This window comes from Scylla paramamosain, chromosome 11 (genome assembly GCF_035594125.1).
Source record: "Scylla paramamosain isolate STU-SP2022 chromosome 11, ASM3559412v1, whole genome shotgun sequence".
Classification (NCBI taxonomy): domain Eukaryota; kingdom Metazoa; phylum Arthropoda; class Malacostraca; order Decapoda; family Portunidae; genus Scylla; species Scylla paramamosain.
In genome coordinates this window covers 26,083,961-26,099,800 of record NC_087161.1, presented here as the reverse complement: position 1 = coordinate 26,099,800, position 15,840 = coordinate 26,083,961, and the positions used below count along the sequence as shown (strand labels likewise).

General features: G+C 43.0%; 1 protein-coding gene across 4 annotated transcripts in view; it reads left to right on the top strand.

The window, feature by feature from the left end:
• Positions 1-15,840, top strand: part of LOC135105111 (serine-rich adhesin for platelets-like) — a 101,024-nt gene that overhangs the window by 75,333 nt on the left and 9,851 nt on the right. For all 4 annotated transcript variants that reach the window (XM_064013114.1, XM_064013115.1, XM_064013116.1 and 1 more), the window contains one exon: positions 11,322-11,473. In XM_064013114.1, the coding sequence (XP_063869184.1) occupies positions 11,322-11,473 (152 nt within the window). The remainder of the gene's footprint in view (positions 1-11,321; positions 11,474-15,840) is intronic.

Below are 15,840 nucleotides of genomic sequence, written 5' to 3'. Positions count from 1 at the left end.
CCACCACCACCACCACCACCACCACCACCACCCAGTAAGCCTCCACCACTAACCTTGGCCTTCCTTTACACGCCTCGGACCACCAACCCTGTCCCTCCCTAGCGCCCACCACCACCACCACCACCTCCTCGCCCAGCCCAGCCCAGCCCGTCCCGTCAACCTTGAATTTCTCTCCTTATATGGTATCCCAGCGGGCCGCGCGCCACCTGGGAGGGTCACTGCGGGTCAGGGGCCTTTATTGTAAACAGGAGCTTGTGGCGGGGGTCAGGCAGAGGTCAAGTGGGGGTCAGGGGGCGGGAAATCATGGAAAGTTGTCGTGGACTAAATATAGAACTTGTATGATGCTTGAAAGTGTGTTTGGTTAATATTTTGGGACATTGTGGTTGAAATACTGTTTTCCTCGTGTTGAAAATCGTGACACTTGTTCTTGTCACGTGTCCATGAGAGGAGGCACAATGCGGAACAGTAGAAACCAATAGAGGCACATGTTTAACAATATCTAGATACGGAACACGTGGAAGTAGATATAATAGTCAGACTTTACTGTACATATATTGATTCTTGAACACCTGTCAGTCAGTCGTGCAGGGTTATCAGCAGATGGACTACAGGAATACGTGGGAATTTCTATAAAACAACAGGTGAGCGAATGTAATCAAGCTAATGTAGTTATAGATAATGGTCTTTACTAATCTATGAAGACTTGTCAGCACGTAATTAATGAAAAAAAAAAAAGAGAGAGATCATTTATTGACTATAGCAACACGTGGACTGAATGAAACAGTGCCGACACGTCAGCTGATAACCACACATAGAGCCATAGATAATTAATTCACCACAGCAGCACATGTACAGTGAAACGATTCATCAAGACTTGTTCACACGTAATTACAGATAGAAAGATAATATATATTGGCCACAACAAACAGCACGTACACCACAAAACAATCCATGAACACTTGTTAGCACGTAATTATAGATAGAACGATAGTTTAATAACCTCAGCAGCACGTGAACTTAATGAAACCGTATCGATACATGAAATTAACCTTACGAAAACCCGTTAACAGATAATTACAGATAGAAAGATAGGTAATATATGTAAACCACAGCCGCGCAGACAATAGATTATAAGTATGGGCCTAACTTAACAATTAACAAACATATTGACGCACCACAAAAAAGAGAAAGCATCTAAAAAACACTTCAGGCAACGCAGGGCAGGTAAGGTCAGGCGCAGGTGTGTTCATTCATCTCGTGTGGTCCATTGAGAGAAAGTGACGCAAGCCGGGACTCGTTCTAGAGGCGGAGGTGAGGGAGGTGTACTTGTGTCTGACGCGTGGCACGGTACGGGGAAGGTACTTACTTACACCTGTTGGGGAAGGCTTGGTACAGGTGTGAAGTTTTGGCTGTTTTGAGTTGGTGGTGGTGGTGGTGGTGGTGGTGGTGGGTTTTGTTGTTGTTGTTTTCTTGTTTTCTTGTTCTTCTTCTTGTTCTTCTTGTTCTTGTTCTTGTTCTTGTTCTTCTTATCGTTTAAAGGGAATTATAAAGCCATTGATTGCTGTGATGTGTTGTTTTCTTCATTGTTCTTTACTCACCACCGTTAAAAAAAAAAAAAATCGAACGCCACCATAACTTTCAACTCCCTTATTTTTCCTCCCCCCTCCTCCCCCCCCGTGCCTCTCTCCTATTTACACACAAGCTACTTAATAACTCCTCCCTCACAACCTCAAAATGACTCGTATTGAACCACAGAAACTCCCAGTCACTTCCTCCCGCGAACCACTCACTCCCACCTACGAGTACACTCCCTCCCTGACGCAACACACTCCCAGGTACTCCTACCCTCCCTCGAACCAATACAATTCCCAGCAGCTCCCTCCCTCCCTCAATACACTCCCACCTACTCCTTCAACACACCCGGTAACTCCATCTTCTTCCCCGGTTCTCTTCTTCCCCGACAGTTTGACTAATCATGTGTTCCTGGTGGTTTGAGGGGACGCGCCTAATTACGAAGTGTGACGCCGGCACAATTATTCGAGAGACGGAGGGGGTTGTGGGGGGGTGTAGATGGGAGATGGGGAGGAGTGAAAGGGGGAATAGGGAGTTGGGGTGGAGGGGGGAAAGGGTGAAGTAGAGAGTTGGAGGGGATGGAGAGGAGAGGATGGATGGGGGAATGGAGAGAGAGGGGAAGACAGTAAGGAGGAGTTAGGAATCTTTGAGGGAGAGGAGGGGAGGGAAGGAGGGTATGGAGGAGAGGTAAGGAGATGGATAGCTCCTGATAGATATGGAATGAAGGAGGAAGAAGAACGGTGATGAAGGGGAGATAAGAAGTAAGGGAGGATAGAAGATGGAAAAGTGAAGAGGGAGAGATGATAGGTAGATGGAGGGATAATTGTAGTGTGTGTGTGTTTGTGTGTGTGTGTGTGTGTGTGTGTGTGCGTAGATCGTAACTGTTGATCTGCTGTATAATTACTTCACTCTTTTGTCTTTTAATTTTTGTAAGGTGAATATTTGTCCACTGATCGCTAAGTTAATGATGTGGTTGGGAAAATCTATCTGTGTATATCTATGTATCTATCTATCTTTCTGTCTGTCTGCCTATCTATGTGTCTATTTATCAACTTGTGTATTCATTAAACTATCAATTTTTTTATATGTAAGAAAGAAGAAAAAGGCCCAGTGAAGCTTCCATTCCCCAAAGAGCAGTCAAAAAGAATGATCAAACGGAGGAAAAGTTACTTATACATCAAATTTTATACTCACCTTCCTTTTTCTTCGTATTTTTATTTATTTTTTGTCTCTATCTGTTTGTACCCAAAAATATGCGTACCTTGCCTTAGTCTGGCGTCTCTCAGCAACTGCCATTCAATCACAGGTGTGTCAGGTGCGTCTCAGGTGTGCAGGTGATTAGCGCCTTCCCGGAAACTGTCTTACTAATTTCCTGGGAGAGAGATTACTCAGGCTTGTATCTCTCTCTTTTTCTCTCTCTCTGACACTTACTCTCTCTTCTGGCGAGACCTTGGGTGTGTCCCTGGTGTCCTGAGGTGGGCGAGGCAGCGCGGTCCCAGTAAGGCGTGAGGGGAGGAGTGGTGACCGGCTGCTGCTGCTGAGTTTTGGTATATTGGAGTGTTGGTTCGCGTCTTGCCCAGCTGGTGGTGCTTCGTCCTCTCCTCAGAAGCTTGGGTGGATGTTATTGTGCTGTGCTTGAGGTTTTTTTTTTTTTTTTTTTTTTTTTTAGGGTATTTATTTGAAAGGGTGGTGTTTCATGGGTTGTAGTTTGTTAAGTGCGTGATTCATACAAGGGAGATGTGATGTTCGTTCGTTTCGTTGGTTTGGTTATGCGAGTGTGAATGCTTTGTTGTTGTTTGTTTTGTTTGTTTATTTGTTTTTTTTTTTTTGTGCGTTTTTCGTCTCGATGGTAGTTAGTCTATATTAATTAGTTAACACGTAGATAAATAACGCAACACTTGACATTCATTTAATCGAGTAAATTAGTACCATTGTATCTGTATGAGGTATCACCTGTTCACACATACACACACATACACACACACACACGAGGTAGAGCCACTTTCAGGGAGGGGAGTGAGTGAGTGAGGCGTGTCTTGGGAGGAGCAGCATCAGAGACAGTCGAGGGCACAGATGTTTAGTTCGTCGTGACCAGACAACTGTTTATGTGTTTGTGTGTTTGTGCCGCGAGGTGACATCACGCGTCTGCAGTAAGTGGTTGTGTGTGTATGTGTGTGTGTGTGTGTGTGTGTGTGTGTGTGTGTGTGTGTGTGTGTGTGTGTGTGTGTGTGTGTGTGTGTGTGTGTGTGTGTAGGGGCGTGACGAGGCTGCAGAAGGAAGAGGAGAAGGAACGACACCAAGAATTAGAAAGAACTTAGAGTAAAAAAAGAAGTAGAAGATGAATACTTAGAGGAGAGAGAGGGCGAAGAAAAGGACAGACAGTGAAAAAAGAATAAATTTGAGAAGGATGAAGTGGAAGAAAAGTAAAAGGTCAGAGAGAATGCAATTGAGGAGGAGGAGGAGGAGGAGGAGGAGGAGGAGGAGGAGGTCACTCAGCACAGATAATTGGGTGTAGGAAGAAAACCATTAAGGGAAGGAGGAAGAGGAGGAGAAGGAGGAGGAGGAGGGGGGGGGTAGTGGAGGTGGACGGTAAGATGGGTGTAAGCATCTTATTAGGAGACACAGAATTAAAAAGAACAAGAAAAGGTAGGTGGAGAGGAGGGTGAAGAGCAGGAGGAGAAGAAGAAGGAGGAGGAGGAGGAGGAGGAGGAGGAGGAGGTAGTTGATAGTAAGGTTTGTTCAATTATCTTGTTAGGAATAAGAACAAAAAAAGCAAAGTAGAACAAGAGGAGGAGGAGGAGGTGGTAGTAGTAGTAGTAGTAGTAGTAGTAGTAGTAGTAGTAGTGAAGATGGCGACGTAATAAATCTAAACAAACAAACCTTCATCCAATATTCTAGTCTAGTATTATCTCCACAAAAAAAAAAAAAGAAAGAAAACAAAAAAACTTTCATATTTTATCTTTTTCATCTCGCCAATTTTGCGTCTGGCATTCCTTTGGGCTTTCACTAAGAGAGAGAGAGAGAGAGAGAGAGAGAGAGAGAGAGAGAGAGAGAGAGAGGGTGAGTAGTTGATGGGTGTAATAAGTGTGGGCGGGGTAATGGTTGTTTTTGTAACCCGCAGGTCAGTAAGGCGGTGAGGGTTTCGAGATTTCCCCTCCCTCCCTCCCTCCCTTCTTTCTCTCCTTCCCTCCCTTCTCTCTCCGTTTATCTCCCTTCTCTGTTACACTGTCTGCTTCTCCCACTATTCTTCCTCCTCTTCCTTGTTTCTTTCTCCGTTTTTCTGCTTGCTTCTTCTTCTCTTTAATCTCCCTCTCTCCCTTCCTTTCTCTCCTTCCCTCCCTTCTCTCTTCGTTTATCTCCCTTCTCTGTTACAATCTCTGCTTCTCCCCACAATTCTTCCTCCTCTCCCTTGCTCCGTTTTTCTGCTTGCTTCTTTTCTCTATAATCTTCCCCTCTCTCTCCCTCCCTTCATTCTCTCCATGTCTGCTTCTTTCACCATCTTCCTCTCTCCTTCCTTCCTTTCCTTACTTTATCTCTCAAAATTCCGTTTTTTTTTTTAATGGTTCACTTTTCTTTCTTTCCTTCCTACTTCCCATTCTTTCATCTCCTTTACCTTCCTTATCTTTCTTCCTTTTCCTTCTTTTCCTCTCCCTTCGTGCTTGTTTCTTTCACTGGTTCACTTGTCTCCCTTCTTCCTTTCCTTCTCTCCACCCTGTCTCCCTTTTTTTTCCTTCACTCCTCCGTTCTCTTTCTTCACCCTTGTTTCTTTCACTTCTATTCTCCCTTCACTACTTTGCTTCTCCATCTCTTCTCCCTGTCTTCTTTTCCCCCTTCAGTCCTTCATTTTTCTATCTTCACCCTTGTTTTCTTTCATTTTTTTATTTCATTATTTCTTATCTTCCTACCTTACCCTCCCTCCCCTCTGCACCTCTCTGTACCCTTCCCTGCTTCTCTCTGTACTCTCCCTCCCTCCTTTCCTCTCTCTCTCTCTCTCTCCTCACCTTATCTACCTCCACGCCTTCTTTCATTACCCTTCTCCTCTCTCTCTCTCTCTCTCTCTCACTCTCTCTCTCTCTCTCATCTCTCTCTCTCTCTCTCTCTCTCCTCTCTCCTCTCTCTCTCTCTCTCTCTCTCTCTCTCTCTTCCTTGTGTTTCTCTATTCTCTTCTTCCTTCCACTCTCTCTCCCTTCTTCTCTTCATTTATTTTCATTCTTCCTTCCATCCGATCTTTCCAACCTCACTATATCACCTCTCCTTCCATTTCTTTCTCCCTTCCTTCTTCCCTCCATTTCTTCATTCTCTCATTCCCTTCATTTCTTCTTTCGCTCATTCCCTCCATCCCTCATTTCCTTCTTCACCATTACCCTCCCTCCATTTCTTCCTCCTTTTCCTCCTCTTCTCGCATCGTTCTCTCTCTCTCTCTCTTTACCTCTCCATTTCTTCCTTCTGTACCCCCCTCTTCTTGCATCGCTCTCTCTCATTACCTCTCCCTCCTGTTTATTTCTCCTTTCCTCCTCTTCCTCCTCCTTCTCACACCATCTCCTTCCCTTCCCTCTCTCCCTCCCTCCCTCTCTCTCTCTCTCTGCTCCATTCCGTCCCGCCCTCCGGCTCGTGAAAGTTGGGCCCCGTAAAGAAGAGAGAAACAATAAAAAAAAGGAGAGACATTAGGAGGAAAACTACTTCACTCCATTTATGAAAGAAAACGGAGAGAGAAAAATGAGAAATCTGAAAGTAATGTTGAAGGACGAGACAGAGAGAGAGAGAGAGAGAGAGAGAGAGAGAGAGAGAGAGAGAGAGAGAGAGAGAGAGGGGTTATCAGTAGGTGTTTATCTTATCGTTTCACTTCCTTGTATTTTTTTTTTTATCTCTAATCTCTCTTTAGTCCATTCATTCATTAACTCTTGTGTTTATTTATTCATTCAATTTTCCTACTTCCTTCCTGTCGGTTTTTCTCTTTTGTTTCCTTCCTTTCCTTCCTTCCTTCCTTTTCTTTCTTTTTTTCTTTTTCCCTTCTATTCACTGGTTCGTGTACCTGTTCATCAACCATTTTACTTTTCACTACTTTTCTCTTTACTTTTCTCTCTTTCCTTCATGGTCGTTTCATTTTCCCCTTCCTTCCTTCCTTTCTCCCTTTCACTAGTTCTTTATTTTTCTTGATTTTCCCTCATTTCTTTATTAACATTTTCTTTCGTTACTTCCAATTTTTCGCCTTTTATCGCTTTTTTTCTTCTTGCTGATCCATTAACCCTTTCCTTCCTTCCTTCCTTCCTTCCTTCCTTCCTTCCTTCCTTCCTTCCTTCCTTCCTTTCCTCCTTACCTAACCCATTCCTACCTCCCTTCCACTCTTCCTTCCTTCCTTCCTTCTTACCTTGCCTCACCCATTTCTTCTCTCCCTCCCTTCATTACATAACCTCCATATTTAGAAAGCATCCGAACACATTAGTAATATTCGTACCCTCTTAGCTAGAGAGAGAGAGAGATGAGAGAGAGAGAGAGAGAGAGGGGGGGGGGGAAACTAGAAAAAATGCGAATAGATGAAAGAAAGGAAGGAAAAAAACGAAATAGGAAAGTAATTGAGAGAGAGAGAGAGAGAGAGAGAGAGAGAGAGAGAGAGAGAGAGAGAGAGAGAGAGAGAGAGAGAGAGAGGGGCCGCCCAACGCTTTAAAAGGGCACTGCATTAATAGCCACGTAACTGTCGATATTCTTAAGCACATCACAGTCTTTCCCTCCTGCCTGACTGCTGTTCACTATTCTTCTCAGTCTTACCGCCTACTCTCTCTCTCTCTCTCTCTCTCTCTCTCTCTCTCTCTCTCTCTCTCTCTCTCTCTCTCTCTCTCTCTCTCTCTCATTTGTCTTAATTCTTTATTTACCTTTTTCATTTCCTATTGTTCCTCTTCTTTCCTGTCTTCCCTTTCTCTCTCTCTCTCTCTCTCTCTCTCTCTCTCTCCCTCTCTCTCTCTCTCTCTCTCTCTCTCTCTCTCTCTCTCTCCCTCTCTCTCTCTCTCTTTCGTATTCCAGGCAGCTCAGTCCTCCTCACAGCTGGCGGCGTGCCCCTCAGAAATTCAAATCGCCGCGCCCTTCACCCACTCAGTACCTGCAGGAGTGTTTGCGTTTCAGGGCACCACCAGACACTTCCTTGTAGGCCTGGTGGTGGTGGTGGTGGTGGTGGTGGTGGCGGTGGCCGTGGTCGTGGTCGTGGTCGGAGAGATAGAATAAGAGAGGAGAGGGGTTCCAGTGGGGGAGAGAGAGAGAGAGAGAGAGAGAGAGAGAGAGAGAGAGAGAGAGAGAGAGAGAGAGAGAGAGAGAGAGAGAGAGAGAGAGTCACCTTTAGTCACCTTTTCCTGACGAAGCAATGGGAATGATGGCGCTGGTGGTGGTGGAGTAAAAGACGCGGAAAGCGAGGAAGACTGCTGACAGGTGAACCGGAGGGGAGAAAGGCAAGGCGAGGCGAGGGGAGGGGGAGGGGAGACGAGGGGGAGGGAGACGAGGGGACTAAGAAGAGAAACACGTGACCAGGTAAAGAGAGAAAGGTTGATGATGAAAATTAGCAGGAAGAGAACGGAAACACAAAATTATACAAGATGACGATAATTACACTAGAAAAGAAAAAAAAGAGACAAAGAAACAGAATAAAGAAAGAGTGAAGAGAGAGAGAGAGAGGGAAGAGAAGGGAAACAGCTACCTAGGGAGTGAGGGGAAAGGAAGAACGAGGAACAAGGAAAGGAAGGGAGGGAGGGGAAGTTAGTGAAAGAGGACGGTTACACGCGAGGGGAGAGAGAAACAAAAAGAGGGCAGTGATTTAATTAGAGAGAGGGGAAGGGTGTGCGTGAGGGGAAGCAGAGGAAAGGTATCAGGTAGTTAGGGGAAGGAAGGGAGAGGAGAGAGAGTCCGTTTAAAAGGGAGAGGAAGAGAAGGAGTTAAGGAAGGAAGGAAGGAGAGAAAAGAAGAAGTAAAGGAAGGGAGAGAAAGGCTATGAGAGGAAAAGAGGAATTAAGTTAGAGAAGGAAGAAAGGAAGGAAAGGAAGATAAATTAGAAAGAAAAGAAACAAAGACGAGAGAGAATAGGGAAGAAAAGAAAGGAGGGAGACTGTAAACAAGAAAAAGAAACGATGAAAAAAGAAGAAAAGAATAAAAAAACAAGAAAAAAAATGGAAGAGCGAAAGAATAAGAAAGAAAACAAAAGAGCAGGAAGAGAGAGAGAAAAAAAAGACAGGGTTAATGAACGAGCAAAGGAGGAAAAAAAAAGAAGAAAAAACGTTTAATTGGAGACAACGGGAACCCTCTGCATGTTTTTAAGACGACCCGTGTGACCCCTGTGTGTGTGTGTGTGTGTGTGTGTGTGTGTGTGTGTGTGTGTCATTATGTGTAGCACTTTCTACGGACACAAGTCAAATGGTGACCTTTGTGAAAACCCTGAATTTTTGGGTATTTTCTTACTTTTTTTTTATTATTTCTTCTATTTTTTTCTTTAATTTATTTATCATGATGGTTTAATAATTTCTTTCCTGCTTTTTATTATGTTTGTTTTTGTTCTAATTTGTTCTGGCTTGGCTCTTTATCACAACCACATCCACTACCTACACACACACACACTACACACACACACACCACACACACACACACACACACACACACACACACACACACACACACACACACACACACACACACACACACACACACACACACACACACACACACGTACTTCCACGCCTACGCAACATCTCCAATTAATATAAAAATCGCACATGCACACATCCCTCGCCCCCATTGAATACACACACACACACACACACACACACACTCACACACACACACACACACACACACACACACACACACACACACACGCCTCAGCGGTACGGACACCATCAGCATCACCTCCTCACATGCCTTATTCGTCAGTACCACACACACACACACACACACACACACACACACACACACACACACACACACACACACACACACACCACACACACACACACACACACACACACACAGTGCATATCTTTGCCACCACCACCACCACCACCACCCCACCACCACCACCACCACACTGCGTTTGTTGTGGCGCCATTATGTAGTGAATTAGTCAATGAGTCAGTGAATGAGTGAATCGATCAGTCAGTCAGTACATGAGTCAGTCAGTCAGTCAGTTAATGAAACAGTTAGTAAGTCAGTCACTCAGTCAGTCAGTTAATCAATCAATTACTTACAAAATAACAATAAAAAATACAACACATCAATTGATAGTAAAATAAATCACAAACAACAACAAATACTACTACTACTACTGCTACTACTACTACTACTACTACTACTACTACTACTACTACTACTACTACTACTACTACTACTACTAACTACTACTACTGCTACTACTACTAGCACCCACCACCACCACAGCCACCTGCCGCAATAGGAAAAGAACAAATATATTCCTCGTAATGGCTCAAAGATGTTGGGATGAATAGTAATGAAGTGAAATCATTGAATGGGTGGAGGAATAAAATGGTGAATGAAGTAATGGAGTGTGGATTTTATGTTTTACTAAGGAGTTTGTTAAGAAGTATATCTGTTACTTTTTTATGTATTGTTTGCGAAAGAAATGGATGTACTGAGGTTGTTGTTGTTGTTGTTGTTGTTGTTGTTGTTGTTGTTGTTGTTGTTGTTGTTGTACTTATTCTTCTTGGTGTTGTTGTTTTTGTTAATATTGTTATTGTTATTATCATTTACATCATCGTCATCATCATCGTTGTTAGTGTGTGTGTGTGTGTGTGTGTGTTTGTGTGTGTGTGTGTGTGTGTGTGTGTGTCATAGTGCAAAGTTCATCAGTGACACATTGTTAAACTACCTTCTAGTGTAGTACCTTAAAAATAGTCTTTCTTATTTAATAGTCACTCTTTTGTAGTTCACGTCACATATACGTAACACACGACTAGAGATAAATAAATACACAGATACTTACACTCTATAATGCATACGCGCGTGCTACATCTATCTGTTTACTTAACTCCTTATCTATTTCTTGTATGTATCTTTGTCTAATATGCATCTGTTTGTCAGCCCGTCCGTCTATCTATTTGATATACCTTGTCTATCTATCTATCTTTACATTCCTCACTACCTACTTCTCCACTCCCCCATCCATTCACCTGTAGCTCTCATATACCTGTATACTTATATTATCTTAACTCTTTCACTCCTAGATATTTTTTTCTATATTAAATACTTTTTTGACGCTTGTTTTTGTACTACAGTCCTTTAAATAGTGTTGTGCCCTAGAAAAGATGAAATTAATCTCTTTCTCTCTTTTTGGACAATTCTCTGTAAAGACTGGTATCTTCAGTGAGCCTTTTGTTTTGTTTTCTTATATTTTTTTGCTGTATTTTTCTTACCTATGACCAGGATCACTCTTAAATGAAATAAAAATATATATTCCTGTTCATTCAGTTCGTCAGTCAATCACTTTATCAATCTTTCACACCTGTAGATCAAAATGCATTCACCTATAACTTCTGTAACTAAAACTCATTTAATTAGTCAAAACAAATCATTCCGTCAGTCAACCAGTTTATCAATCCTTCACACCTGTAGATCAACATGCTTGTACCTTCTAGACTAACCTCATTTAATTCGTCAAACAGTCAAGCAATCAGTAAGTTGGTTTTATTAGTCCCTCCATACCTATAGATTAAGATGCATGAACCCATAACTAACCACTCCTCTCTTTGTTCCTCCTGCAGGCGGCAAGAAGGTGGACGTTCCTGATGGGCATGGACGGGGAGCCCATGGTGGTGGTGCTGGGCGGCGAGGACGGCGCCAACAGGGAGGACGTGGACTCCATACTGGAGGAGAGGGCCAAAAGGCAGGCAGACCTCGAGGCTGACATGCTCAAGTAAGTGTGTGTGTGTGTGTGTGTGTGTGTGTGTGTGTGTGTGTGTGTGTGTGTATGTGTGTGTGTGTGTGTGTGTGTGTGACTAGGTGGGTGTTTGATAAGGGAGCTTGTTTTGCTTTGTTTTGTTTTGTTTTGTTTTTTTCTGATCTTTTCTTTTTTCTTTATTTCTTCTTTTCTCCTTCTTTGAGTTTGGTTTCTTTTTTTTTTCTGCCTTCCAATCTTCGCTTTCCTCGTCTCTGCTTCAGTCCCAAAAAGAAAGACGAGAGAGAGAGAGAGAGAGAGAGAGAGAGAGAGAGAGATGAGAGAGAGAGAGAGAGAGAGAGAGAGAGAGAGAGAGAGAGAAATCATGAGTCAGTCAGTCAGTCACACTCAGCCATCACCTCTCACCCTCCCTCCCTTTCAAGTGTGTAGCGGCGCCCTTTTTCCAAGAACACCATGGTAACCTGACGCACCATTTGTCCACTTGAGTCACGCAGCCGTCACATCGCGTCACCCCGGCAGCCCTCCTTGTGTGCAATCTGAGTGTTGGCGCAAGATATAAAAGAAGGGGTAGTTTACCAATCAGCGTGCATTCAGTCACACTTCTGCCCGCCACACGACCCGGTGCATCATCACAGTATTTCCGAAGTCGCGACACGTCATTCTTTAAACCAAGGGACACGTGCGGCGGCGGCGAGTCAGGGGGAGGAGAGAGGGGTGGTGGTAAATGTGATTCTTGCCTCTGATGATTTTTTTTCTCTCTCTCTCTCCTTTTTTTTTTTTTTTATTGGTTTGTCTGTTGTTATCATTGTTTCCTTTCTTTAGTTTGCGTTCAGAGTTTGTTAGTCCGAATATCAGTAGCGATCGTTATTGTTATTATTATTATTATTATTATTATTATTATTATTATATTGATAGGTAGATAGGTTCATATACGTCAAAGGTTATAAAATTAATCAATTAAATACATCAAAATAAGTAGATAAACACGTAAACATTACATATATGAATAAACAAGAACAAGAACAAGGGCAAGAAACTATCATAGCTATATTAACATGAAGAACAATTTTAAGATCAATATAATCACAAAGGCGGTGATGCGTCGGACAGCGTGGTGGTGGTGGTGGTGGTGGGTGGTGGTGGTGGTGGTGGTGCGTGCAACTCCCAGCCTGGCACCGCACCACACTCACATAAACAAACCACCGCGCAACACAGGCACCAAGACGCCCCTATCACTCCTCACCTCTCTCTCTCTCTCTCTCTCTCTCTCTCTCTCTCTCTCTCTCTCTCTCTCTCTCTCTCTCTCTCTCTCTCTCTCTCTCTCTCTCTCTCTCTCTCCTTAAGAATTACTTTTTCCCTTCGTCTTTTTTTTTTTCACTCCCTTTTTGCCATGAACACTATTTATTTTCTTGTTTCCCTCTCTTTTCTTCCAGACCCTTATTTTATCTCACATTCCTCATTTTTTTTTTCCTTTTGTCCTTAATGATTACTTTCCTCTATCTTTTTCTTGCTTCCTTCCTATTATACTTCTTTCTTTCATTTTTCCTATGGACCTCTTTTTCTATAGTCTCCTTCCTTCGCCCTCTCTTCATTCTAGTGTCCTCTTATTCCTCTCTGTTCCTCATTTTCTCATTTCCTCTTGGTTCTTTCTTTTATTTCTCCATATTCTTAATCCTGGTTTGTTTCATAGACCTTTCTCTCTTCATTCTTAAGTCCTTCTTGTCCTTATCTGCAGTTCATTTTTTCCTCTTCCTTCTCTCGATTTTCCTTCTCTATTCTTTTCCTAGTTCTTTCTTTGTCTTGTTCTTTCCTCCCTCCTTCTCTCACTCTGGTTGCTTCTTTTTCTTTTTTCATCTTTATTTTGTTCTCTTTTATCGTTCATTTATGTTTTCCCTCTTTTCTTCTTTTTCCTTTTCTTTTTCTTACTTGTCTACGTTTCTCTTCTGTTGTTTTTAATTTGTGTTCTTCCTTTTTCTTATTTCCCTTTCTTTTTGTTATTCTTTTCTCTCTCTCTTGTTTCTCTCTTTATTCTCCTTCAGCATTTCTTCACTTTCCATCTGTTCTTCTTCTTTCCTTCTCTCTTTCTTCACTCTTTATTCTAACCTATCTTCAGCATTTCCTTTGTCCTTTCTTTGTCTTCACCCATCCTTTCTTCTAACTTATCTTCTGTTCTCCCTCATTCTTCTCCTTTCTTCACCCTTTCTTACTTCTAACTTTTCTTCTGTTTTTCCTCTCTCCTCTCTTTGTCTTCAGCAGTCTTTCTTCTAACTTCTCTTTTGTTATTCCTCTTTCCTTTCTTCTCTCAGTCCATCCTTTCTTTTGAGCTATCTTCTGTTCTGTTTTTTCTCTCCTCTTTGTTTTCATCATCTTTATACTCTCACCTATCCTTTTATTCAGTTCTTCCTCTCTGTCCTCCTGCATCACTTCTTCTAACCTTCTCTTATGTCTTTTTATACTTTCTCTCATCTCTGTGTTTTCATGCATCCTTTCTTCTTACTTCCTGCTGTCCCTCGTCTTTTCTTCCCCCATCATCCTCTCTGCTCCCACCTTCCCTTCCGTCCTTCACTCCCTCGGTTCTCCTCATGCTCGCCTCGCCTCTCGCTGTTCCCTCCCAACAGAGCATTGAACTGTAAACAAACTCTCGTACCCTGTGTTTACTTCGAAGCCCAACACTACACCCTTGCACTGCCCCACTCTGCCTGCCCTGCCCAGAGAGAGAGAGAGAGAGAGAGAGAGAGAGAGAGAGAGAGAGAGAGAGAGAGAGAGAGAGAGAGAGAGAGAGAGAGAGAGAGAGAGTACTAGTTTTAAGTTTACAATTTATCATTCTGTTTGACACGTGAAAGTTAGATAACCGTGTGTTGTATACGCGTAATTTGGGTTGTTTTTGTTGTTGTTGCTGGTGGTGGTGGTGGTAGTAGTAGTAGCAGTAGTAGTAGTAGTAGTAGTAGCAGTAGTAGTATTTTTTTCTTCTACAGATTTATGGATGGGGACGATAGTGGAAATAGATAGGTATATTTCATACAGGGACTGCCACGTGTAGGCCTGGTGGCTTCTTGCAGCTTCCCTTATTTCTTCTTCTTCTTCTTCTTCTTCTTCTTCTTCTTCTTCTCTTTGTGCCGTGATCTTTTCCTTTTTTTTTTGTTTTTTTTGTATCCTCTTTTCCTTCTCCTTTGTCTCCTCAGTCCTCCTCCTCCTCCTCCTCCTCCTCCTCCTCCTCCTCCTCCTCCTCCTCCTCCTCCTCCTCCTCCTCCTCCTCCTCCTCCTCCTCTTATCTTTTCTCTCTCCCGTCAAGTGACACACAAATACTACAGCTAAGTACCCATGTATCGTGTCCCTTCCTGCCATTTCCTCACGTCCTCATCACGCACTACCATTCTATCGCAACCACCCTCACCACCCCCGATCACCACCCCTCTCACCCCTCTCACCTTTCACCACCCTCACCTCTCTCCTCATTGCCCGTTTCCTCATTCCCTCACTGCCTCCTTGCCTTCCCTTTCCTTCCCTGTACCTCACGACTTGCTCACCTTCCTCCTTCGTACATTACAAAATTCTTTCATCATCATCATCATTTTTCACTTTTACTTTATTTTTGTACATCGCCTCCTTCATTATCTCCTACTTTCTTTATCGTCTCAGTATATCATTTTTTTTTCATTCTCTCTCTCTCTCTCTCTCTCTCTCTCTCTCTCTCTCTCTCTCTCTCTCTCTCTCTCTCTCTCTCTCTCTCTCTCCTTCTCTCTCTCGTCTCTCTCTCTCTCTCTCTCTCTCTCTCTCTCTCATTCCTATTTGTTTCACCATCATCTCACTTTTATTTTTTTCATTTTATACTCCTTTTTTTCTCTTCCTCTTTCTTTTCCTTTTCTTCTTTTTTTTATATCGTTCCTCCTTCATTATCATCTTTTACTCCTGCTTGTCATATTCGTTGATTCCTTTCCTTCTTCATCTTCGTCTCCTCATAGTCATTTCTCCTTTTCTGTATTACCAGTATATTATTCCTTCGCCATCTTTCCTTCCCCCTTCCTTTCTTTATTAATCTATTCCTCTCCCATCTTCTCTCCCTCCCCTCCTTTCCTTATTTGTGTACTCTCTTGTCTCTTGTCTCTTCTTCATTCATCTATTCCTATCATTACCTCTATCCTTCCGTTCTCTTATTCATTTATTTCTCTGTCATCGTTTCCCTCCCCCTCTCTTCCTTATTCATCTGTCCCTCCATCATTATCTATCCTCTCCCTCTTCCGTCTTCCCAATACATAACTAGCCCCTCCATCATCATCTCTCACACCCCCTCCCTTCCCATCTCACGCACACCCATTCTACCTGTATCTTCTCCCATGCCCTCTCCCTCTCCCTCTCCCTCTCTGTATTGCCACACACACACCTCT